Source organism: Anolis sagrei, chromosome 4, assembly GCF_037176765.1.
Source record: "Anolis sagrei isolate rAnoSag1 chromosome 4, rAnoSag1.mat, whole genome shotgun sequence".
Classification (NCBI taxonomy): Eukaryota; Metazoa; Chordata; class Lepidosauria; order Squamata; family Dactyloidae; genus Anolis; species Anolis sagrei.
The window spans coordinates 16,169,963-16,196,466 of NC_090024.1; the positions used below are offsets into that span (position 1 = coordinate 16,169,963).

Below are 26,504 nucleotides of genomic sequence, written 5' to 3' on the forward strand. Positions count from 1 at the left end.
CTCGGAAGCTTCAACTAGTCCAACGCTCGGCAGCCATGATTCTAACAGGAGCAGAACGCAGGGAGGATACAACCCCCCTGTTGTGCCAACTCCACTGGCTACCGATTTGCTACTGGGCTCAATGCAAAGTGCTGGCGTTGACCTTTAAAGCCCTAAACGGTTCCGGCCCAAGCTACCTATCCGACCACATCTCGGCCTACGAACCCACCAGGACTTTGAGATCTTCCGGGGAGGCCCTGCTCTCGATCCCACCAGCTTCACAAGCATGGCTGGCAGGGACGAGAGATAGGGCCTTCTCGGTGGTGGCTCCCCGGCTGTGGAACGCCCTCCCCACAGACATTAGATTAGCACCATCTCTAATGGTATTCCGCAAAAAAGTAAAGACCTGGTTATTTGTGCAGGCGTTCGAATAATTAGTGCAATGACTGGCAGTGACTTAGGAATGGAACAATGGATGACGAATCTGGATCATGTTTTTTAGTGATGAGACGCTAGTGAATGGTTATTATAGTAATTGTGTATTAATTGTGTATTAGATTAGGTTATCAACTGTTTTTATATTGGTGCATTGAATTTTGCTGTGTCCTGTGTCTTGTGAACCGCTGTGAGTCGCCTCAGAGCTGAGAACAGCGGTATAGAAGTAAAGTAAAGTAAATAAATAAATAATAAATACAATTGAAATGGATAGATCACCAATTTATTTCAAAGAGGAAATTCCACTTTTGATGCCCAGGTAGAAAGATTAAAAGCCTCACTTACAAATTTCATGCTATTTTGTGATATGTAATTCTGGCCTTCAGTGCAGGGTTGTTGTTGTTGTTGTTGTTGTTGTTGTTGTTGTTGTTGTTGTTGTTCAATTTCCAGAGTATATAATTAACTATTTGGCATGGAAAGAGTAGAGAATCCCACATTTTTAAGCAGGAGATTTGATGCCCAAAATGCCATTGCATGCCCAGCAGGCTAGAGCTTGTTTGTCACTAACCCTGGGCCTTGTTGTGTTGAATTTAACAATCCCTCCCTTTCTTCCTCCTTTTGCTTTCTTTTTCCAATTATCCAAAAGGAAAGAGCAGGTGGATGGTACCAGGTAAGCAATGCACCTTCTCCTCTTCTTAATGCCATTCATTCATTCATTCATTCACTGTATGTCCAGAGAGAAGTGCAAACATCTACCCTGCATACTGTGACTTTTAGCATTGCTTAGTATTTGGGCTAATTATTTTCTCCCCTAATGTCTTATTTTATTTGCCATGTTGTTCTTGTTGTCCTTATTTAATGGCGAGAGGAAAGGGAGTCTTTGTATAAGATAATCAGGGATTAGCATTTGACTTCTTGTCGAAAGTGCCATAATGATGATATTAAATCAAAGATAAAGCAATGCCTTTGATGTCTGATGCCAGAGTGAACTTAATTTGCTACATGCTCAGGCTTGCATTAATAGCATTGAAAATGAATGACACTGCACAAAGTTTAATTGATTTGCCATTGGTGGTAGTATTTTACAGGGAGAAAATTGAATAGAAAAAGAGCTCGCTTTAGTATAAATTACATATAATTTCATTTATCTAATCTGTTCTAGACAAATGTTTCCTTCTGTAATAAAGGAGTGCTAGGCAGTGCTGTGACTTGAACTTCCAGAATCCCCTACCAACTTAGTCAGTGAGCAACTGACAGGAGATTTTGGATACTCTAGTACCCTCACATCCTAAAAGCTCTAGATCAGGTATGGGCAAACCCAGGCCAGGGGGGCGGACACGATCCCTTGGGCTCTTTTCTCAGGCCCTCTTCTCTCACACCATCCTATCCTTCCTTCCTCCTTCCCTTCCTCCTTCCATCCTTTCCTTACCTCCCTCTTTCTCTTTCCATCCTACCCTTCCACCCTTTTGTCGTTCTTTCCTTACCTCTTTTCTCCCTCCCCTACCTCCATTCCCTTTTACCCTCCCTTCCTTCCACCCTTCTCTTCCTTCCTTCCTTCCTTCCTTCCTTCCTTCCTTCCTTCCTCCCTCCCTCCCTCCCTCTCTCCCTTTCTTCCACCCTTTCTTCCTTCTCTTTTTCCTTCCTCCTTTCCTCCTGAGGGATGTTTAGCTGGAAGAAGAGAAGGTAGAGAAGGAACATGAGAACCATAGTTCAAGATTTAAAAGGGTGTCCCACTGAGGAGGAGGGAAGGGAAAAACTGACTTTTTGCTGCTCTAGAGACCAGGGCACAAGGGAGCAATGGTTGCAAATGGCAGGGAAAGGGATTTGACTAAAAATATTAGAAAGAACTTCCTGAGAGTAAGAGCTGTCGGAGAATGGCATAGGCTGCCTGGGAGTGTGGTGGACTCTCCTCTTTGGGGAGAGTGCTTTGTTTGTGCCTTCCTGCAAGGCAGGGGGTTGGACTGGATGGCCCTGGGGAGTCTCTTCCAGCTCTAGGATTCTAGGATTCTATATCAGGAGCAGGCAATATGGAGTCTAATGCATACACTTTTTCTCTCTCATTCACCATCTCATCCTAACCAAGCACAACCCTTTTGGGATCCAAACGTTTCCCATCTTTCCTTCACTTTCTGCCTCCGAAAGAGAAGAGGAGGAGGAGAAAAGGGCAGTTAGGGGTCCTGGGTAGAACTCTCTTCTTCCCAGCCCACCTACCCTGCTCCGGCCCACCCACCCTGCTCCGGCCCACCATGTGGTCCCCAAGTTAGAAAGTTTGCCCATGCCTGCTCTAGATAATGCCATTTTGGATCCCTGGTGCTGGTTATGGGTTGCAATCTCCATGCAGAAGACAACTAGCACTTTGGGAGAAAGGCTCAACTGGAGACTTCATGTCTGATATAGAATCCTACAACAAGGAAGGCTTTTTTGTGACTGAGTGGTTGTTCTATCACATAATATCTGAATGGTCTGGAGTTGTGGAACCCAGAAAGAAATTTATCATGAGGTGTAAGCTTGTTTAGACTTTGTTCTCAGATGATCTCACAGTTGATCCTTTTGGAGGCCAACTCTACGAGCCTTTCACACAGCTATATAACTAAGAATATCAAGGCAGAAAATCCCACAATATCTGCTTTGAACTGGGTTATCTGAGTCCACACTGCCATATATTCCAGTTCAAAGCAGATAATGTGGGATTTTATTCATCTGTGTGGAAGGGGCCTAAGTCTACTTCTTTATTTTATATCCCATCATGCACTCATTCAGGACACAGGTTGGGGAGAAGAACTAGTCCACACAGATAAGGCTCTTACCATTTTTCCTATAGCATAAAAAGATAGTATTGCTCTTAAAATAATAGCTTTATTGTAAAGTAGAAGTGAAAATCATGCACTTTTTGGATTCCCTGCGTATCTCACTCTTGGCAATGCCAATGAAGCCTATTGGGGATTTCTGTCCAACAACTTCTGGAAGGCTGCTTGATCCTCACCCAGATTGGACTTCAGCATGTCACAAACCATTTGGTGAAGCAAAGGTGCATACAACCTTCAACAACTATCAACTGTCATATCAACAAGAGCAGGACCCACCATTTCATTTATCCATTTCTGGCAAAATATGTCATCTCTGGGCATCTCCTAGGTCCTCAAACACAGCCCTATGGTGTTCTTAGGCTGGAAGTCTTCAATTTCAACAGGAATTACTATTATCCATGGTTTTGTGTATCCATGCAAATTTCAGGGATGAATATCCTATGTGTAAAGGATGCTGTACTAAATTGGGTAGACCAGCCTCATCTAACTTGGTACCCAATTCCTGTCATTTCTTGAGTTATAGTCCATTACATTGGAATGACACTAAGTTAAGGATGTTGGTTGCTGCTGCTTTGGGGACTTCCCAATCACACTGCAGTGACCACTCTGGGATACAGAATCACATAGGCCTACCATCCGACTCAGAGTAGTATTACCCCTGCCATTGTGTTTCTGTTTGGATTTTGTGTTTCTTTGTATTTTGCACTGGTTCCTTTTAGATCTTGCTGTTTTTGTTTCCATTCTCTCCCTGATGGCATACAGAGGAAAAAGGGAAACTTGTCTCAAGGTGCAAGAAAAATTGTCTTTTCTTAGCTGAGAACCATGACACATTTTGGGCAGTGGATGTTTTCTATGCCCTTCTACATAGCAGAGAGGACAACTGGGATACATCTGGCCAAGCAACATCAAGAATGTAGAAGGAGGGCAAAAGTTATTATTAGAGAGAGAGAGAGAGAAACATAAGTTGAGAGAGACTGCAGTCATTTGCTTTTCTTGAGCTTTTTGGGAGGGTCAATGTTGTGGCACAGTGGCCAAATATTTCTAGTCTCTATTTGTAATCAGAAACTAGAAATGATCAGATTTAAAATACAATAGTTTAATTTGCAGAAAATACTAAGGAGTGGATACAATCAAATCAAGAAAGTGCCACATTTGACTTTTCCTGAATTATGGGTTTTATAGTTGTGTCACTGAGGTAAACATGCACACACATTAGCAAAACTCTCCTGCCCCCCGCATTTCCATTTTGAATTTAGGCCTAATCTACAATGCCATATAAGGCAGTTTGAACTGGATTACATGGCAGTGTAGACACATATAATTCAGATCAATGGAGGCCCTGGTGGTTCAATGGGTTAAACCCTTTTGCCGGCAGGACTGTTGACCGACAGGTCAGTGATTCAAATCCGGGGAGAGTGGGTTGAGCTTCCTCTATCAGCTCCAGCTCTCCATACTGGGACATGAGAGAAGCCTCCCACAAGGATGGTAAAACATCAAAATATCTGGGCATTCCCTGGGCAACGTCCTTGCATACGGCCATGTATCTCACACCAAAAAGTGATTTGCGGTTTCTCAAGTTGCTCTTGACATGAAAAATAAAATAAAATCTAGATCAGTGGTTCTTAACCTGGGGTCCCCAGATGTTTTTGGCCTACAACTCCCAGAAATCCCAGCCAGTTTACCAGCTGTTAGGATTTCTGGAGTTGAAGGCCAAAAACATCTGGGGACCCCAGGTTGAGAACCACTGATCTAGATCAATGTGGTTTAATATGCATTATGTGAGTCTATACAGACTTTATAATCTAGTTCAATCTGCATTACAATGGCAGTGTAGATGAGGCCTTAGTTTACAGCAGTTGAAGCAAGAAAAGAGAACAAAGCAGAAAAGTGGGAGGAGAAGAAAGGAACCGGGACCTTTTTAATGATCTAGAAAAGTCAGATGGGACAGGATGAATTGGGATTGTCCCTGCCAATGCAAGGCATTTGGAGGACATACTTTTTAGTCTTCCTTCAGGAGGATACCTATATTATCACAAATAGATATAACTCTCTGAAGAACTCAGAGTATCCACAAGTAGGAACGCATTTGGCTTTGATCTAATAACACATCAGCTTTCTGGTATCTTGAGACATGTCTCCTTTTTACTCTTCTGGAATGCAGGAGAAATCCCCATGCGTACTTTGAATTTATTTTGTTATTGTTTCTTTGGAACGGATGGAAGAGAAGTAAGATAATTCAGATGCTGTTTATTTCATATGCAAAATAGCCAATATTTACACAAAACTGTATGCCATTATAAGACATTTGTGTGTGTGTGTGTGTGTGTGTGTGTGTGTGTGTGTAGATCAGTATGGATCCCTTCTCATGTTACTGGACTGCAATCCCCATCATCTCTCAGCATCACAGGCAATTATGAGGAATTCTGAGGGTTGCAGACCAGCGACATCTGGAAAACCACAAGTTGCTCACACTTGTTTTAGACAATGTCTTTAGCACCTGGTACTATAATATGATATTTTAGCTATAACGATTATTTTCTATACAGAACTGACCTTGTGTTTAAGGTGTACCACAAATAACAATGCAAGTGTAGCTTTTCACCCAAAAGGAAAAAAACTAGGTTAGGAGAGCACTGAGTCTCCAGTTGTCTTGTTTCCATATATTTCTTTTAATTAATTCCATGTAGATTCTCATAAATGAGCATTAACCATTCATGTTGACATTTTTTTCACTTTGCAGTAATGTCATGTTTAGTAGGGATACATTCTTTGGATCAAGCGTCACCCGAAAACTTAGGTACATGCATCTGAGTAACAAGTGCATCTTTTTTATATCTATCTCTCTACTGCATGTCATTCTTGCTTGCACTATCTAGCTCTTTATTTTATTCAATAATTTTTACTACAGTAGTTTATTAAATCCAAAACTTCAGGGAAAGGAATGGGATATTTGGCTTCAAAATGTGGAAGTTTCATTTTAAACAGATACTTAAGGTCAAGCTGTAGCCCACCAAACTATATTGTGTATAGTGACTACTGCTGAACCATACTTTAGAGCAGTGGTTCTCAACCTGTGGGTTCCCAGATATTTTGGCCTACAACTCCCAGAAATCCCAACCAGTTTACCAACTGTTAGGATTTCTGGGTGTTGAAGGCCAAAAAATCTGGTGACCCACAGGTTGAGAACCACTGCTTTAGAGGAAAATTGAGGAAAAGAAGGTTGGAATAAGTGACAATGTTCTTCCTTCTTCAAGGCTCAACTTTGTCCTTTGAACATCTGTTATCAGAGCTGTTGAAGAAGTGAATTACAATAAGGTGTAAAATATTCTTACTAATTTTCTTGTCCCTGGTAAGATATTGAACAAGTATTTAAATCCCATGGGTTTTTTATCATTAATTTTAGGTCTTTTGGGGAGATTTTTGTGTGTGCAAAACACATTGTTCTGGGGACAAAAAAACAAAACAAAACATAACATTGTGGGCAGATTCCAGTCTATGTTATGCTGAAATAATGTCATGCACAAAATACTATGCAGTGTTTTTGTGTATATGTAAAAACTCTCAAGATCTAACCCAATGTGGTGAAATGTTTTTTGTATTACGTATGCTTTTATGGAAGAATATAAGAGAAGATTGCACCCAGTGTTGCAATGCAGTCTGAGAAGGCAAAAGGGTTCTAGTGAATTGCTTAGGCAAACCAACCCTACTCATGAATTATCTGTTGTGAACTGAAGAAATGCAGTGGAAGGAAAATGTGCATTTAGGTGCCTTTTCAGAAGCTCTTCTCTTGAGAAGCTGTGATGAGGAGCACTAGAGTTGTGTGCTTTAGCTTCTTATATATTTGCTTATTCCAAATAGCTAATGCATAAACTGGGCTACTCCTGACTCTCCCCTTCCTTCATATTATACTATGGTGATTACAAGCAAAAATAACACATTTAGGAAGGAAGGAGTCATTCGACTCAATTTTATCTCCATCTTCAGAGATGGATGCCCTCTGAAAAACCAGAGGATTGAACCACAAATGTTTTAAATATTGGTTGTTAAAATAATTAAGGGTGATTTCTGCTGCCATAATGCTGGACTCCTATGTGGTTAATGCAATGATATAAATTACTCACTAGGTGGCACTGGGTTGGTGTTTTAGGTGGAGACACAAATTCCAGCCTTGCTCTCCTGACCACTTTGAGAACTGTGTTTTCTTAAGGCAGGAGTTCTCAAACATTTTCAGGCATGGAGCCCCAATAAAGGTTTATATATTATATTATATATAATATATCTCTATCTCTATCTATCTATCTATCTATCTATCTATCAATCAGGCATGGGCTGGGCCAGTGACAGATAGATGGAGAGTGTTTGTGTGAACTACTGCACACAGTGCAAAAAATTAAAAAATACAATATTTAAAATAAAGAACAATTTTAGCTAACATAAACTTAACAGTATTTCAGTGGAAGACCCCCTGGGCCCATCTTGTCCAAGCCTCTTCTGCCATGCAGGAAAAACACAATAAAAAACCCAACATATGTCCATCCAGCTAATAATAATAATAATAATAATAATAATAGCACAAAATCCAGAGGAGATAGGGTACCTGCGAAGCCCTTGGGCACATCTCATGGAACCCCAAGGGCTCCCCGGAGCACTGTTTGAGAGCTGCTGCTCTAAGGATTCTGTGACAGTGCCTCAGATCCAATCTCAATCATGTTTAAAAGGATATCAGAAGCAGGGCTTGGAAAGGCACCTGATGGAGTTCGCAGAGACCTTCAGCCAGTGAACATGGGATCTTGTTTCCTTTCTTACTCAAGTAGTTCAGTTCTTTTCTATGCCAATATTACACCAAACAAGGACATTGGCTACATAGACCATCTGCCTTTATAGACCAGACATCTGATTGACTGCAGTGTAGTAAAGGAAATAGAGAGATAGAGAATCCCGATAAATAAGGAAATATGTAGAATCTGAAACTGCTCACTTTTCCAAGTTAGTGCCATGACTATCTTGCTATCATTCTTATCGAAGAACCTAAATAGCAGTGTATCATGAAATACCAATAGTGTACATGTCTGAATGTTCTGTAAACAACCAGATGAACTTTGCTTCAAACACATTATTGTGTGTTGTTTTGCCATCTCCACAGTGTGTGCATTGCTTTTCCATCTCCATAGTGTCTCCCTCCCCTCCAGTTCTACTTTTCTCCAGTCGTGTTTGTCAAATTCATCATCCTCCCATCCCCTATAAATAATGAGTGTATTTATAAGCCTTTAGGCTCAAGACAGATAAGGTGCACAACCTTTATTATCTAACAATGTAACTATTTTACGTTGGCATAATTGGGATGAGTTTCATTGTTTCTTATGATGCCGGTATACATTAAGGCACTGGAAAGGAGTGGGCCTCTCCAGCTCCCTCTCACAAACAGGGATGCCACGCTCCTTGAAGCTTTAAGGGCAGGGTTTGTAATTTTATTTTATTTCAGGCCGGTTTCAGTTTCCTTTCCTATTCACAACAATCCCACCCTAGTATTTGTGGCTTGACATTTAGATGTGATTTCCAGTGCAGAGAAGGAAAGGGGAGTTTGTCTAAGTGGATATCTATATTGACATTCAGTACAAGGGTTGTGTAGCGCAATTAATGTCTACATATCCATATGGACATCTTTGCTACACAACTGTACCCTCCTACCTTTCGCAGATGCAAACGGGGACATATATGGCCAAGCAACATGAGCCTATTCTTAAGATTGCACTGTGTATTAATGAAAAAGAATACACATGCTAGGAGAGATGGCACCCATTTGCTTTTGCTTGTGTCTACTGGGGAGGATAGGTTTCCATCCCCTTCCCACTTCTTTGTTGAGTTCAAATGATTTTTCACATTGAACTCTAGGTGCAATTCAGGGCCAGAAATGGTGGTGCTGATCTGGAGTGGGGTCCTCCAGATCAGCATCTCCAGACTCCATATGACCAATCATTGAGATGGTTCAGGGACTGGATGGTGACTACATGGCTGAGCAATACCAGAGCCAGTTTGGTGCTGCTGAACCACCAGCCTTACCCAGCACCCATTTTGCAGTGCCTACAAAAATAGTATTGATCACCACTCGATGCATGTAATGATTATATCCAGAGCAACAAAGTGTTGGAATTGCTCCCTTCTTTTACTCCTCCCCTTTCCAATTGCCTTGTCACTCCAGCTAATGTCATTATAGACACTGAGTGGTGACCAGCAACAAATATGGTGGTGGAAAGTGTCAGTGAAGATGCACAGCACACTCAATTTGTAGCAACCGAAAATAATTAAGGAAAAACAGGGAAAGGAAGGAGACAGACTCTATAACATTTTGAAACAGTTGTACAAGTGGGATGAAAGAAGATTGACTGGACTGCCTTTTCCAAAAGGTATACCATTACAATGTAGGATTTCAGCAGCTGAAATGTGCTCTATTTTGAGCAATGATGGGCAAAGTGCAGCCTTTGGGTCACATGTGGAATCCAAGATCATATCTATGGTCCTTGAACACTCTGGAAGACTCACAAGAAGCAACAAAAATGCTTCTAGAAGTCTCCAGAAAAATGCAATTTTGTAATAAAACTACATGAACCCTGAAACCTGAAATTGCTGCCCACAGAAACCTAGAATTAGGGGGTTTTGCCAAATCTGTTTTTAATTTGTAGAATGTTTTCTATACCTTCTGACATATTACAACTCAAAGTAATCTCTTAGGATGGGAAACAGGTCTTTGGGGTGTCTAAAGCTAGCTAGCCCTGAATCCCAAATTCCCAGAGAATAAGAATCTGTCTAGTATGTTTTGATAAACCAAGCTCATGATGTCAGTGTATAGCTTATCAGGACTGATCTCAGCTAATGTTGTGAAATATCATTTTTGCTAATGTAGTAAAAATCAGAGCAAGCATGGTTGTCTTGTGCTTCCAGTTTTAAGGCTGCAAAATACAGCAAATACGTTTGACCGCTATAATTTTGGTTCCATTATTTATCCTTTATTCTGCCTCTCCCAAAAAAAGGTGGTGTGATACATTGGGAGAAGAGGCATGCTTTGCTTTGCCATTTGGCTTACAGTTATGGCTTCTTTCTTTCTTTGACTGAACTGTGATTTCTTTTTCAAAACATGGACTCTAGAATTAGAAATGAAAGGGTGAACATCTGGTTTGCATGCTGAGAAAGAATTATGTTTGGTTGCTGCATGATTGATTCCAAAAGCTTCTTCAAGTTCAGCTGTGCCTAAATATGGGGAGCAAGTGCTGTAGGCCTCATACCTATTAATGCTCAGATATTCTATAATATTTAAATATTCTGGTAAGAAATTCCCATTGAAAACTATGTGGCATTTGTTGTGCAGAACAGGCTGGGCTCATGCTTAACCACAACCCATGGCTTGTCATGTCATAAAATGAACTCAAAGAGTAATTGGTTCACATGCTTTCCCTTTCGCCTTTGTACACAAAGAGTGTGGAAATTTTTGATTGAATGGTTCCAGCTACAGTAGACCCATTTAATTGATGGGATTGACTTATGTCTTGACTCAATACTAAGCCATTGACCCATTAGATCAGTGGTTCTCAATCTGTGGTCTGTGGATTACCAGTGGTCCCCAAGAACAAAAATATGGTCCACGGCCTCACCATTACTACACCGTTGCCTCGAAACCATATGGCAACAAGAGCAACTACTCTCATTAAACCCTCTTATAGTGCTGAGACAACAGGGATGTTGGGAGGGGAGAGGCTGACTACCCACGAAAGATTACTACTACTAAATCAGCTCTAGATGATTAAATATGGTTTTCTGTGGGTGAGAAGATGCCAACTACTGGGTGGCATATTTCTGTACCAGAAACTAGAGCTGATGTGGTCTATCCAAGGCCATTTTTTGAATCAGCACCCCGAATAACCAAACCAATTCTAAAGTTGACCAAAACCTAATTCATAACCCTTTTGGTACCAGTCTTGGAGAGTTGAAGATTGGGTCTCTGGTCAAGTGATCCCTGGTCAAAAAAAAAGTTTGGGAACCACTGCATTAGTTCTATTCTAATTGGACCTCACTACGTTTCAAACCAGAAAGTTCATTTCTCAACAAATCACAGTTCCCTGTTATGACTAAAGTCGAGGAGCCATTGTTTCACTCTATTGAAAACAATTCAGAATCAAATTATTTTGATGACCTGATTTCTTTTAATTAAGTACATTTTGAACAAGTCATTGTTGTCAAGATGAGACACAAGAACTGTGGTTACTTCAAAGTAGTTGACTACAGTAGTTCTATGTCCTTGCTATCCGTTATTTGCTGGTGACGACAATGTAGCTAAGGACAAAGTGGTGATGTAAATACAGAAGTACATTTTAGTACATGTTACAGAGGAGGGGAACTTAACACATGCTGCTATTTTTGGTGCATCTGTGTTTACCTTGATACGAAGTTCTGCTGTCAAAATGTGAAGACGTAGGCTTACTATTTCTTACCTTAGCAATTTTCCTAAGTGGAAAACCTGCTATCTTCTCACTTTGCCTTCAGCTGATTCCCATCTGCAATATATAGACTGAACAGTACTATCTTATAGGTTTACTATATTACTGTATGTGAAGAGCTTTGCATATTCTGAGTGTAATTCTTAAGTATTATTATTTGATATATCAATAATTGTTAATCCAGGCCATCCTTTATGTGGATCATTGTGTGGCTGCCTTTGGTTACCAGCCCATTCACTGTCTGAACTATCATAGAAATTGGTAAAGCATTACAGTGTTCCCTCACTACTTTGCAGTTCGCTTTTAGCAGACTGTTTCACGGGTTTTTGAAAATATTAATATAAAATATTTATGTGTGGCGACCTGAGGCGCGGCGGGGAAGGCCTGACTCCCTGGCCTCCGCAGACCCCAGAAGTGCGGCAGCCTGAGGTGTGGTGGGGAAGGCCTGCCTCCCTTGCCTGCTGCTACCTGTGTGGCTCTGAAGGCTCTGCTGGGCTCTTTGGAGGCCAGGAAGGCAGGCAGGTACCCTTGGGATGGGCCAGGAGGCGGGTAAGGAAGCACAGGTAAGAAAAGAATATATTAAATATACAAAATAATGTATAAATATTAAAATTAATATGGTGTCCCTACTTTGCGGATTTTCACTTATCGCGGGTGATTCTGGAATGGAACATCCATGATAAGTGAGGGAACACTGTATACTCTTTGAACCATTTATTTGAATGGTGAATGGATGGATTTCTCTTTGATGCAGTTTTTATCCAATACATTACTTTTTCAGTTGCCAAACCATCTGAATTGAAGGATGTATAATTGACAGCAAAAGTGCAATGCTTAAGACAATGCTTAATACCTAACTTTGAAAACCTAGGGTGCATCTGCACCATATACCGTATATACTCGAGTATAAGCCGACCCAAATATAAGCCCAGGCACCTAATTTTACCACAAAAAAAAAATGAGAAAACGGATTGACTTGAATATAAGCCGAGGGTGGGAAATGCAGCAGCCAGGGGCAGCTCAACCCATTACGCAAAGTAAGTATTTGCAGTATAGTTGATTTTGCCCAGGGGCGCTCTTGAGGCACTCTTGGGGGAAAATAGACCTTGACATATGCAAGTTGTAATTACTGGGATGTATAGTTCACCTACAATAAAAGAGCATTCTGAACTCTACCAATGATGGAATTGAACCAAATATGGCGCACAGAACTCCTACGACGAACAGAAAATATATATCAGTGATTGGTTGGGGGGGGGGGGGGCAAAATACTGTTTGCTTACCATTTAAAATTACCAAGGGCCGCCTCTGGCAGCAGCTACTGGTAAATTGCAAAATAAAAATGGATACCAATTAAATTACATTAATTGAGGAATCAGGTTATATATTTTTGAATATTTACAAAAATGGTAATTTAAGATAAGACTGTCCAACTCTGATAAAATGATTATTTACCTTCTTCAATGTAAATGTGCTTACATATCCTTTCAATAATAATAGAGTAACATAATAAATGTAATAATAACAATAATAATAAAAAGAGCAAAATAATGAATGTAGCAATAACAATTATACAGTAAAATGATAAATGTAATAATAATGATAAATAGAATAAAATAATAAATGTAATGATAATAATAATGATAATAATAATGATAATAATAATAATAATAATAATAATAATAATAATAATAATAAAGTAAAATAATAAATAACCTTGACTCAAGTATAAGCCGAGGGGGACTTTTTCAGCCTAAAAAAACTAGGCTTATACTCGAGTATATACAGTAATTAATGCAGTTTGGCCTCACTTTAACTGCTGTGACTCAATGCTGTGGGATCATGGCAACTGTAGTTTTACAAAGTCTTTACCCTTTTCAACCAAAAAGTGCTGGTGCCTCAAACCCTGAACTCCCACATTTACATATCAATAAGCTATGACAATTAAAGTGGAGTCAAACTGCATTGATTCTACAGTGTAGCTGAATCCTTGCTAGGACCTCAATGATGGCAGAAACAATAAGCACTGTGGATTTTTTCTTCATTTTCCCTTCCAGTTTTTGTCTGCTTGGCCAGAGTAGCAAAAAGCCTATAGTTGTTCATTTTCAAGGTTGACTCCAAATCTGGTTCCAACTAACATTCTGGAATTCAGAAATTAAGATTATGGAGTATCACTCTGCAGCAATGTGTTCATTCTGCAAAAACTTTGTAAAAGAGCTTTCCCTGATGTTTGGGATCCTGAACATGTACCTGGAGGTCTGACCAGATTCCTAATATTTATCTCAGGGACTCATCAGCAAATAAAGTTCATCCTGCCTTATTCATTGTAGGATTGCATGTAATACACCAATGTCCTCTTGACATTGAAAGGAAATTCACAAGGCTTTCAACACATGTGATTCCCCATCTCATGCCAGGTTTTGATCATATTTTCTCACCATCCAGGAAAGAGCTTGGAAATGCTAACATTCAGATTTTTAATGTGCAGTTCTTATTCAAAAATGACATTATTTCTTTGTACAGGTTGAGCATCCTATATGCCAAAATCTGAAAATCCAAAAGAGTCCAAAATTGTCCACATGGTCAGCTGAGGTAGTGACACCTTGGTTTTCAAATGACTGAGTGAAGACTAATTTTGTTACATGCACAAAATTACTAAAAATATTGTGTATAAAATTAACTTCAGGCTATGTGTATACAGATATTTGTGTTTGGGCTTGAATTCCATCTCCAAGGTATCTCATTATGTACATATATGCAAATAACATAACCTGGGAGGAAATCCAAAACACATCTGGTTCCAAGGATTTCGGATAAGGGATACTCAAGCTGTAATGCTTTGGATTACTTTTAAATCTAAAAATGGAAAAATTCTCCAAGATGGCTCTCCTCAGAACACTTCAACATAATGAGGATATCATGGTGGCATCCTATGTGTCATATAGCAGTTCCACAAATGTGGCTGGTAGAGAACAGGGAGGAGTTGGAGAAATGTCTGGCTCTTTCGCTGTAACCAGAATCAAAATATTTACATCATCTGCTCAAACCTTTGGAGAACCTTGGCCAACATCAATGGATTATGCAATCATTTCAAGTCTGGCTATGGCAGTGGTTCTCAACCTGTAGGTCCCCAGATGTTTCGGCCTTCAACTCCCAGAAATCCGCACAGCTGGTAAACTGGCTGGGGTTTCTGGGAGTTGTAGGCCAAAATACCTGGGGACACACAGGTTGGGAACCACTGGGCTATGTTGACACCACCAAATGCTTCTCTAATCCAACCCTCTGCTCTCTATAAGCCACTGTTGAATGAAAATTTGGAGACATTCCTTAGTTTCTCGTGACAACCTAGGATTCCTTTGAAACATGCACTTTTCCTGTATTTTCCAAGGCTGTTATTGACCTCAGATAGAGATCCTATTGCCATGGGAGGGTGCTGACCCACTAATTCTTTTACCATGGAATTCTGGAATCACATTGTTTATGATATTATTAGAACTCAACCAACAGTGATGGGTAACCTGTTGCTTGCTGTACCTCACCCAAAGCTGTCATAAATGTTTACAGGAATCAACATACTGGTGCCATTTGTTCAGAGCTGCCTGAAAACACCAAGGATAAATGTTGTGCATTATTTTTTTTTTATGATCAGACAACCCTATTGTGTATTGAAATACTTTAGCTGGACTTTTCAGTAGTATTGGTAGGGATGGAGGGTGGAGAATGATGGCTGTGTTATTTGGAAGCTTGCAGAAACATTCTGTCCATAAATATCATCAGCTGCCATTTTGCCCTTACTGACATCCTTCATCTATTTGTTTGCTTGGGAGGTAATGCATTAGGAACACCTTGAAATGGAGGTCTGCGTTCGAATGAAGGGGAAAAATTGATCCCTTTTCCTTATTTTTTAGCCAAAAGCTGGGTCTCTTGGATCGGGTTCGTGGTACCAATACTAAAGGAAAGCTATTTACCCCTCTGAATGTAGATGCAATTGAAGAAAGTCCTTCTAAAGAACCTAAGAGTGTTGTAGTCTTGAATAATAGAGAGCGTTTTCGCACTGCATTCCGAATGAAAGCTTATGCGTTCTGGCAAAGCTCAGAAGGTAAATGTTCTCATTCATTCATTCATTTTTCCATATTGCGTCATCAGCCAAACCCCTATTTTTTTTACTTTCCTTCCTTGGCCTTGTTGTGTCATTTTAACTAGAGTTGAAATGGAATGTTGCACTTAAGAAAACTTGATGTTTTGATTCAACACTTTTCATTTCAAGATTACAGTATTATGATTTTTAAATGTGAAAGTATTTTAAAAGTATTCTTCTTATGGGCTGGGAAGAGCTATGGTTTTGCTTTCACTATTGACCTCTTCAGCATTTCGTTTGTTCATCTGATGGTATATTGACCTTTTGAAATGAAATCTGGTACTCATGTTCAAGGCATGATTCTATGATTCAAGTTCAAATGTCACTTTCACTCTCCTACTCATTGTAAATAAGAGCAGAAACAATGTATTAGAAAGGATTCAGTAAAACCCCAAATCCATAAACAGCAATACTTTTTTGGGGGGTCAACTCCAAATCATAAAATAATTCATTGCCATACCTTCTCATGGGAGTAACACGTTAAAATTATAGTGCTACCTGTTCCTTGGAAAATGAAGGGGGATTTAAGAAGGACCAATGACATCCATGGATTCAACCAACCACAAATTGAAAAAAGTCAGAAAAAAATCCAAACAGCTATCCTTGATGTGTTGTCGAAGGCTTTCATGGCCATAATCACTGGCTTGCTGTGAGTTTTCCAGGCTGTATGACCATATTCCAGAAGCATTGTCTCCTGACATGGACAATTTCAACAGAAAGGAGAAAAACATGAAAATAAGCAAAATCTGGCCACCAGTATTACAACCCCCCCCCCCCTCTAAATTCAAGACCGTAAATAAGGAGAAACTCTCAAGAAATGGGAATCCCAGACAAGAATCAATCAGGGTCTGGTAACACCTCCCAACAAAGGATTCCTCCAGGCAGCAACTAATCAGGCTTTAATTAAATGCTGATATAGATGCCCAATTGCAACGTTCACACTTGCCTCAAGCAAACGAGAGTTCTTTCTCCCACCCTGGGCATTCCACAGATATAGAGACCTCACTTGCCTAGTTTCCAACAAAACTCACAACCTCTAAGGATGCCTGCCATAGATGTGGGTGAAACATCAGAAGGGTATGCTTCTGGAACATGGCCATACAGCCCGGAAAACTCTCAGCAACCCAGCTATCCTTGATTTTGCTATAGACTGATATGCAGACGTAACCTGCTGTAAATCTTCTGTGATTTCACAAATCCTCAGGCTCTCTCCAGCATTTGTTTGAGTTATTCACCATTTAAATAAAGGATGCCATTTGACTAGGCCCTTGTATATAATGGAACATGAACAACCATCGGTTTTAGGATCCATGGGTCCTGGAACAAATCTCAGGCAGATACTGAGGGCCAGTTGTACTGTATGAGCAACTTTGTTGTGTTTTATCTCTTTTTTTAACTGGTCTTTGTCCCTGTGGGTACTTATTCCTCCTTTTAGATGCTGGAACCGGGGATCCTCTGGCAGAAGACAGAGGGTACAGCAATGAACTCATTACTGAAGACATGATCCCCACACTGAAAGCAGTCATCCGAGCTGTTAGGTAAAGCATGGGTTGTTTATCAAGTAGTTTGATACTTCATGGAATCGTTTTCACAGAAGTACATCTGATTAGTGTGATGACTACATTGCTAAGCAATAGCTTACAATTCTGAAAGAGGTTTAGTAAAAAAAGAAACCCACCAGTGAAACTCCTCTTTTTGTATCAGAATACTACAGTTCCGCCTCTACAAGAAGAGATTCAAGGAGACTTTGCGGCCTTATGATGTAAAGGATGTGATAGAGCAATATTCAGCAGGACACCTTGACATGCTTTCCAGAATCAAATACCTTCAAACAAGGTAAGAGATTTACTGTCAGGAATACGTGAAGTTATGTGGTTCCAATCAATGGCATTGGAGGAAAAACACCAAATTGGGAGGGATAGTTAATACTCCAGAAGACAGGAGCAGAATTCAAAATGGTCTTAACAGATTAAAGAGATGGGCCAAAACTAACAAAATGAAGTTAAACAGTGACAAATGCAAGATGCATCACTTAGGCAGAAAAAAAAATGAAATGCAAAGATATAGAATGGGGGACGATGCCTGGCTCGACAGCAAGACTTGGGAAAAGATCTTGGAGTCCTCGTGGACAAGTTAAACATGAGCCAATAATGTGATGTGGCTGCTAAAAAAGCCAATGGGATTTTAGCCTGCACCAATAGGAGTCTAGTGTCTAGATCCAGGGAAGTCATGCTACTCCTCTATTCCACCTTGGTCAGACCACACCTGGAACCACACTGCATCCTGTTCTGGGCACTGCAATTGAAGGGAGATGTTGACAAACCAGAATGTGTCTGGAGGAGGGTGACTAAAATGATCAAGGATCTGGAGAACAAGTCCTATGAGGTGCAGCTTAAAGAGCTGAGCATGTTTAGCCTGGAGAAGAGAAGGCTGAGAGAAGACATGATGGCCATGCATAAGGGGAAGTCATAGGGAGGAGGGAGCAGACTTGATTTCTGCTGCCCTGGAGACTAGGATGTGGACCAATTGTGTCAAACTACAGGAAAGGAGATTCCACCTGAACATTAGGAAGAACTTCCTGTCTATGGGAGCTGTTCAGAAGTGGAACTCTGCCCCAGAGTGTGGTGGAGGCTCCTTCTTTGTAGGCTTTTAAACAGAGGCTGGATGGCCATCTGTTGAGGGTGCTTTGAATACGATTTTCCTGCTTCTTGGCAGGAGGTTGGACTGGATGGCCCATGAGGTCTCTTCCAACTCTATGATTCTATTCAAAACCTTTAATGGGCCCCACTTAAAGATTACCTTAAGAAGCACAGGGGGTAAACTGCATGTTTAGCAAGAACAAGTTGTCCATAAAGAAAGCTATAAAGACTATCTTGACCATCTTGTTAACTATCCTGTAAACAGAGATTGGAGGACATTAAAATTTCAAACTACAGCTCCAGAATCCTGACCCAGTTTGACTACCCTGGTCTACAAAAGTAACTTTCCCATGCTTTTCTAGTAAGACATTTTAATTCCCATATAACAAACATCAGGAAGAGACTGAGCTGGAGTAAACAGACTTCTTAAGTGTATTGGGTGTGAACAGAGAGATGCAAATGCGGAACAAATAAATTTCATTTTGAGATTTAGGCCTTATCTCAAAGATACCTCATTATGTACATACTTTAAGGAAACTAATCAATATTGACACAGACATTGAATCAACTTTTCTTCAGGTCAAATGGGACCTGGCCTTATTGATTTGATTGACCAGTATATTTAGGCCCCTTCCACACTGCCCCTATATCCCAGGATCTGATCCCAGATTATCTTCTTATTACAGATTATCTAGCAGTGGAGACCCATATTATCCAGTTTAAAGCAGATAGTCTGGGATTGGATCCTGACATATACTTACTTATGTGATCCCTTATAGCTAGAGGATGATGGTCTTCCAAGTCCTCCAAGTCTAGTGTCTTGGAGGTGGGTCTGTAGGTGGCTGTGGAGCTCTATTCTTGATCCATATGTTCTCCCGCAGTGAGGACATTGGTTTCCAGGTGGAAGGTGGTCCCAGTCAGGGTTGGCTTGATGCGCCTTCCTCTTGGCACGTTTCTCCCTTTCACCCTCCATTTGTGCCACTTCAAATTCTGTAGCACTGCTGGTCACAGCTGACCTCCAGTTAGAGTGCTCAAGGGCCAGGGCTTCCTAGTTCTTAGTGACTATGCTGCAGTTTTAAAGGTTGGCTTTAAGCCCATCCTGTCTACAAACATTACCTCACCCACTCTTGAGTTGAGAGTTTAGGAGATGCTTTGGAAGACGGTAAGATATAGGGCAGTATAGAAGAGGGCTTAGAAGATTTATATCCTACATTTGACTAAAGTTTAATCACCTAGGAAGACATATAATACTATTGAAGTAATACTAATCCTCTGGAAAGGGGGTTACTGTGATTGATTGATGGTTGGTTGGATTAATGGATGGATGAATTGAATGGCAACCCTTTCACTGTGTCCTCTTATTGTCTTCTTTCAGAATAGACATGATTTTTGCTCCTGGACCTCCATCTACTCCCAAGCATAAGAAATCCCAAAAGGGAGGAACATTCTCTTACCCTTCACAACAGTCCCCAAGGTGACATTATTCTGTGTGCAACTTACTGGGAACAGACTTCCAACTTTTGCATCAATCTAATTTGATGCGCTTAGTGTCAATATGAAGCAGGTTCTGGATGCCGCTATGCAATGTTTCTGCATAGATTGAAATGAGTGTAGTGTAGCCAGATTTAAAGATATAAATATGTCCTAAAGAAATCTTGAAATACTTTTCAAAGAAAGTTTGAAGTACATGCTATTAGTCCCCTTTTCCCAATAACAAATGTACAATTGGCCCCTCATATCTTCAGGTTAGACTTTTGAGCCACTTACTGAAGAGCCACTTTCTGAATTGGGTGAAATAGATCCATTCTGCTTCCGATGGCATTTCCACTCCACACCAGAAGTAGAACCCATCTAGGAAGTCTTTGCTTCGGCTTTTTTGGATTGTGGAAAAGAATTGTAAATATCCTCATCCTTGAGCCTCAATTGAAAACTGAATTGGCCCCTTTCACCCAATCTGGCAGCTGGCTCTCAAGGTGGGCATGGAGAGCGGCAAACTTGGAAATGTCACTTAAAGTAACACAAGCATAAATAAATAGTGAGTTTAGGATACTGGTGTCTTGTCAATAGAAAAGAAATAGTACAAGAGAAACATGGGCAGCATTTATTGGAATTCCCAATACAGACCTGATTAGTAAGCATTTGTTTTTGTATTTTCCTGTTTTTCCCCCCATTATTGTTAAAAAGCAGAGTGTTGTAATGTGCCAAGATAACATATCTCATCAAGGACAGGCTAATATTTATTAGATTTCTATTTTTAAGTCCCTGTAATCCTTTAAGTAGATAGCCATAGAAAGAAGGTCTGAACAATAAGTTGTGTAGAAGGATGTTTTTGATCAATCAAGAGCTATTAATTGATTGCTACTAAGGTGATCAATTTACATATTCCAAAGAGAAAAAACAAGTTATAGCAAATGTAGATACAACAGCTACAATAAAATTAAGTACAGTAAAGTCAATCACAATGAATTCCGGCATCTATCACTTTCAAAGAAGGAGCCTCCACCATACTCCAGGGCAGAGAGGTCCACTGTGAGAGCTGTTCAGCAGTGGGACTCTCTGCCCCGGAGTGTGGTGGAGACTCCTTCTTTGGAGGCTTTTAAACAGAGGCTGGATGGCCATCTGACGAGGGTGCTTTGAATGCAGTTTTCCTGCTTCTTGGCAGGAGATTGGACTGGATGGCCCATGAGGTCTCTTCCACCTCTATGATTCTATGATTCTAATTCACATGCACATGTTCATATACAAATCAAGCATGTGCAATAATTATTTTTCGTAACAGTCTTTACTTTGGGATTATTATGTATCTGCTTTGTGTGCTATATGATTCTATGATTCTATTCTATGATTCTATTATTCTAATTCACATACAAATGCTCATATACAAATCAATTATGTACAATAATTATTTTTCGTAACACTCTTTACTTTGGGATTATTATGTATCTGCTTTGTGTGCTATATGATTCTATGATTCTATTCTATGATTCTATTATTCTAATTCACATACAAATGCTCATATACAAATCAATTATGTACAATAATTATTTTTCGTAACACTCTTTACTTTGGGATTATTATGTATCTGCTTTGTGTGCTATGGGGTATGTAATATTTTGCAGGCAGAATGATTCATGGAAAAGTTAAGAAAGGTTTACATGTTGTTAATCTCTCTCTTTTTTCTTTTTCAGGAATGAGCCGTACATAGCCAAAGCATCTACAGTAGATTCTGAAGACCAAAGTATGATGGGCAAATTTGTTAGAGTCGAAAGACAGGTATGAAATAATTAGGGCTTTACATTGATTCCTTCTATGTTGGCTTTATAACTAAGATTTTGCACAACTCTATCAGTGATTGGTTTCTTCCTACTTTCTGGTACTTTTCAAAGGCACAGTTTGTAGAGTACTCAAAATTATTGAGTCAGTAGCCTTGATAGCTTTGAAACAGATTCTCAGCTCTGTTTTCAAGCCATCAGGGCTACTAACTCAACAAAAAGCACAAGATATTATTTCATAAAGAATATTCATTAAGTAATTTCAATCTGTAGGCATGGGAACAACATTTTGTAGTTGGAGTAAGCACTGCAGAACATCATGGAATACAAAATTTGGAACTAGTCTTATTCATTATATTATTTAAAATGTGATGCAATAAATAAAATATTTTCAAAATACAAGTCTTCAAAGGTGTCAGCAGGAATTAGTTTTCATAGATAGATTTTTCATGGGACTGTGGCACAACTGGCTAGGAGTCAGCTGCATTAAGATCACTACTGACCAATAGTCATGAGTTCAAAGCCAGCCCAGGTCAGAGGGAGCTTTTGACCAATTTGTGTAGATTGCTGTTGACCTTTGCAGCCCAAAAGACAGTTACATCTGTCAAGAAGGAAATTTAGGTACTGCTTATGTAGGGAGACTAATTTAACTAAATTATGAGGCCACAAAAATCTCCAGCAAGCCTGCAAAGAATGAGGAAGTACTTCACCGGTATTACAAATGGACAGTGATGCGACAACTCCCCTGGTGGTCAGAATACCCTCATGAAAAGTGGAATGTTAAATAGCCTTTGAGTGTCTGTCTATATATGTGGTGTGTCTATGGCATTGAATATTTGCCATGTATAAGTACATTGTAATCCACTCTGAGTCCCCTGCGGGGTGAGAAGGGCAGAATATAAATACTGCAAATAGATAGATAGATAGATAGATAGATAGATAGATAGATAGATAGATAGATAGATAAATGGAAGCTGGTGGCTTCCATATCAATGAAGATTATAATCAGCCATAGATTTAAGTTGGAACTTCATAGGAGCTATCCACATTGTAGAACCAGCCCTCCCCAAAACCCAACACAAAAGCATTTGGGGAAAATCTCTGGCTTAGCACCAGTAGTAGAATGCTCATTTTACATGCAAAAGACCTCTGGTGTAACTTACTGTATCACCAAGTAGGTTTCGGAAAGCATTTCCAACATTTCACAGATGAAACATTGCTCGTTGTTTTTCAGTCTAATGAGTGTTCTCTTTCAGGTTCATGACATGGGGAAGAAGTTGGATTTTTTAGTCGATATGCACATGCAGCATATGGAGCAGTTGCAAGTCCAAGTCACGGAGGTTTGCCCTTCGAAAGAAACTTCATCCCCAGTAGAGGATAACAGATACTCGGAGCTGAAATCCATCATTTACAAATACTCTGAGCCTTCCATTCATGAAAAGCCTCCAAGCTTCCACCATGTTCCTGTGAACAAAGTCCCTCCTTTTGGATTCACATCGCAGGGCCAAAGCTGTGGCCCATTTCCATCTCCGTTTGGTGGGCAGAACTCCAGTCGGTGGCCGGCCATGCCATTTTCAACCTCATACACAGAAAGGCCAACAGTTTTGCCTATACTTACATTCATCGACCCCCATATTTCCTACCAGTCACCGCCAGGTGATTTCCAGAGCCCCCACTCAGAAAGAATCCCTTCCAGACAAAAACACAGCTTAACGCGAGACAGTGACACCCCGTTATCCCTCCTCTCGGTCAACCATGAAGAACTTGAACGTTCACCAAGTGGATTCAGCATCTCCCAAGACAGAGACGATTTCCTTTTTGGGCCAAATGGAGGTTCAAGTTGGATGAAAGAAAAACGCTACTTGGCCGAGGGTGAAACGGACACAGATACTGACCTGTTTACCCCAAGTGGGTCTATGCCTCTGTCTTCAACAGGAGATGGGCTTTCTGATTCTATATGGACTCCTTCGAGCAAGCCAGTGTGAGGTTCTCCATACGGGTGGGTTGGGCAGAGTCATTGGCTGGCTTCTTCTCTCAATGTAAACATGAACTTTGTATATTTCACTCTCACACCCAAAGCTTCCTAGATCAAACAAACCAACACAACACAACACCGGTGGCTGCACTGCATGCTGGTATTAGTGATAGTCATTCCACACCATTTCATTCGGTGGAATAATGCGGTTCTGTTCATGCTGCCAAAACTAAGTGGTTTAGTTTGGAGCATGGTTTTGCATGACTTTACACTATAAATGGTACAGATAATTTCTTCCGTGATTTAAAATTACAAAAATTATGTTTTCGGTATACCAAGGGTCAGGTCAATGCCGGATTGAAAAAAAATGCTCCCAAACAGAGGCAGATGTTGCATTTTGTCAGCAAAAGAAATCTTAGTTTTCAGACAAATTCCCTTTGCAGAATATATCTTTTATTATTATTATGAGATATCTCCATGTTCAACGTACTGTTTAAGTCTTGGTTATTCACTGAATTCTTGCTCGTCTCATTGAAATCATGTTTGTTAATTTTGTTCATCCAGATTTCCCTTTGTTTATATTTTTGAAGGCATTTCTCATGCTCTTCTGAGTCAGAGAGTGTGGCATACCTTAAAACCCCGGAGGACCTAAATGCTTATTATTATTATTATTATTATTATTATTATTATTTTGCAATATTTATGTTTGTATTATTTCAAAATTGGCTAAAATGTGCCTAATGCCTTCTGGGTTGCTGTCAACTAGGAGTTTCAATCCCAAGGAACTCCATGGGTCTGAAGCCATTTTTAATCTTTATATTCCCTTGATTCAAAATGGGATTCAAAGGTAGCTAACACTCTCTGGGGTCTCTGTGGTTAAGAGCCAGGTCACATTTTATACTTAATGGTAGCAGGCATGTTTTACATTTGTGTTGCCTTTGTAAGAAATATGCTTTCCATGTGATGTAGACATGTATCTGTGCCATCAGGACAGACATATCATAGATGTGCCCTAGGGATGTGGTTCTCTGCAATGCACCTACTATGCATTTGGAGATAATGCTTCTCTCCTTCATATGTTATGTGTTCATGATAGGGAGCCACACTTTAAATAAGGCAACTGTGCCTGATCCCATCAAGTATGAAATCAACTCTGAATTGCCTTGAACTCTAGGATACATGAGTACTTAACTTTCTTCCTTAAGTTTTATGGATTTCCATGGGATTGTAATAGGCTCTATGTCTCTTTCCTGCATAATCAACAGATAACAGTTACTATATACACTCATATATAAGTCAAAGAACAGGTTTTGGGCCCAAAATTATGGATTTTACTATGATCCTTGGATAAGTTGGGGGGTCACTCTATGGAAAGAGGAAAACAATAGTCCAACAACCTTGGTCACCATCACCACCATTTTTTTACCAAGATGTTCAAAAAGACCAGAAGCAATCCCAGGATGAAGAAGATTGGTGTTTCTTATAGTGTCTTCTGGGAACAGACCAAACTCTTGCTTTTCACTGCTCTCTTGCTTTTCACTGCTCTAGTCAGATAAGGGGGTGAGATAGATATATATATATATATATATATATATATATATATATATATATATATATATATCAATTGGCTATGAATAATATGATCCATGTTTTTGGGATCAATTTCTTGACTAAAATTTCTAGACTTATGCATGAGTATATATGGTATTGTCTCATTGTCAATGATCACCACGTATTGTGCATTTCAACAATCTAAGGATCCCTCGCCACCCTCAAATGTGGCTGGCTTATAATGTCCAAATATGTTCAATAGGATCTTTCTCTCTTGAGGTTCCACTGAAATATGATTCAACTTAATTAAGAATTTTGTGGATTAGGGTAAATAATTTTCCTATTCTATCTTATGAATCAATCGTAGCCAACTGTCAGTAGAGCCATTCCTTCTCTGCTGCCAATATTACAAAAACTGGCACCATGTGAGCACAGCAAAAGTTGTATATTATTTCCTTAAAAAAAATCAACAACTATTTTGTTCTTGGTTTCAGTGGTGATGACATTTCAACCAGTACGTTTCAACAATAGTATTACCTGAGACATTTCCAGGTTCTATTTATAATGTTTATTCTCTTATTTTGAGGGAATGTGCATAAATGAATGACTTAATTTCCCTGTGCCTCAGTTTCCCCATCTGTAAAATGGGTCTAATTATACCTCGCCCTAGGGGATTGCATGATGCTCAGTTTGTGCTTATCTGTAAAGCACTTTCAACTCATCAGAAAGTTGGTCAACCTTTCCCCTTTGTGGCTTGTGGATTGTAAAATATAGGACTCATTTACGTAAGAATGAGCAAAGGAATGGCCCTGGTGTTGTTATTTTTCTGTCATTGGTACCCATGAATCTTCTTGCAAATCTCAATTCACTTACATTTTTGATGATTCCTTTTGAGGGAGATAATTAATGCCAACCAGACCATCATGCATAAAGGGCCAGCCAGTGGAGCACTATTACATGTATCAAGTGGGGCATTCTGTTCCTACATTGTTTTCTACTCACTAGAATAGCAAATTCCTTTCTTTCATATTACCTGATCTTATTTTGGAAGTGAGAATGCAGTAGTTAAATGGGAGACCATCAAGAAATGCCAGGAATCTCCAATTAAAACCAGGAAATAATCTTACCTGAAATCCTGAGTCCTGCAGATCAGAGTAGATATTAAGCTAATAGTCTGACCCAATATAAGTGAACTCCCTATTTCTCACTACCTGATCCT

The 26,504-nt window shown here is 39.8% G+C and overlaps 1 protein-coding gene across 3 annotated transcripts in view; it reads left to right on the forward strand.

Moving 5' to 3' along the window:
* KCNQ3 (potassium voltage-gated channel subfamily Q member 3) overlaps positions 1-25,286 on the forward strand; it is a 182,266-nt gene extending 156,980 nt beyond the window's left edge. Inside the window, exons 9-16 of one of the 3 annotated variants that reach the window (XM_060775884.2) lie at positions 1,061-1,084; positions 5,962-6,018; positions 15,619-15,809; positions 17,284-17,386; positions 17,553-17,684; positions 19,863-19,961; positions 21,676-21,760; positions 23,016-25,286. In XM_060775884.2, the coding sequence (XP_060631867.2) occupies positions 1,061-1,084; positions 5,962-6,018; positions 15,619-15,809; positions 17,284-17,386; positions 17,553-17,684; positions 19,863-19,961; positions 21,676-21,760; positions 23,016-23,744 (1,420 nt within the window). In that variant the 3' untranslated portion in view covers positions 23,745-25,286. The remainder of the gene's footprint in view (positions 1-1,060; positions 1,085-5,961; positions 6,019-15,618; positions 15,810-17,283; positions 17,387-17,552; positions 17,685-19,862; positions 19,962-21,675; positions 21,761-23,015) is intronic. The other 2 variants (XM_060775885.2, XM_067467280.1) reach the window with 2 other exon arrangements.
* The last annotated feature ends 1,218 nt before the right edge of the window (positions 25,287-26,504 follow it).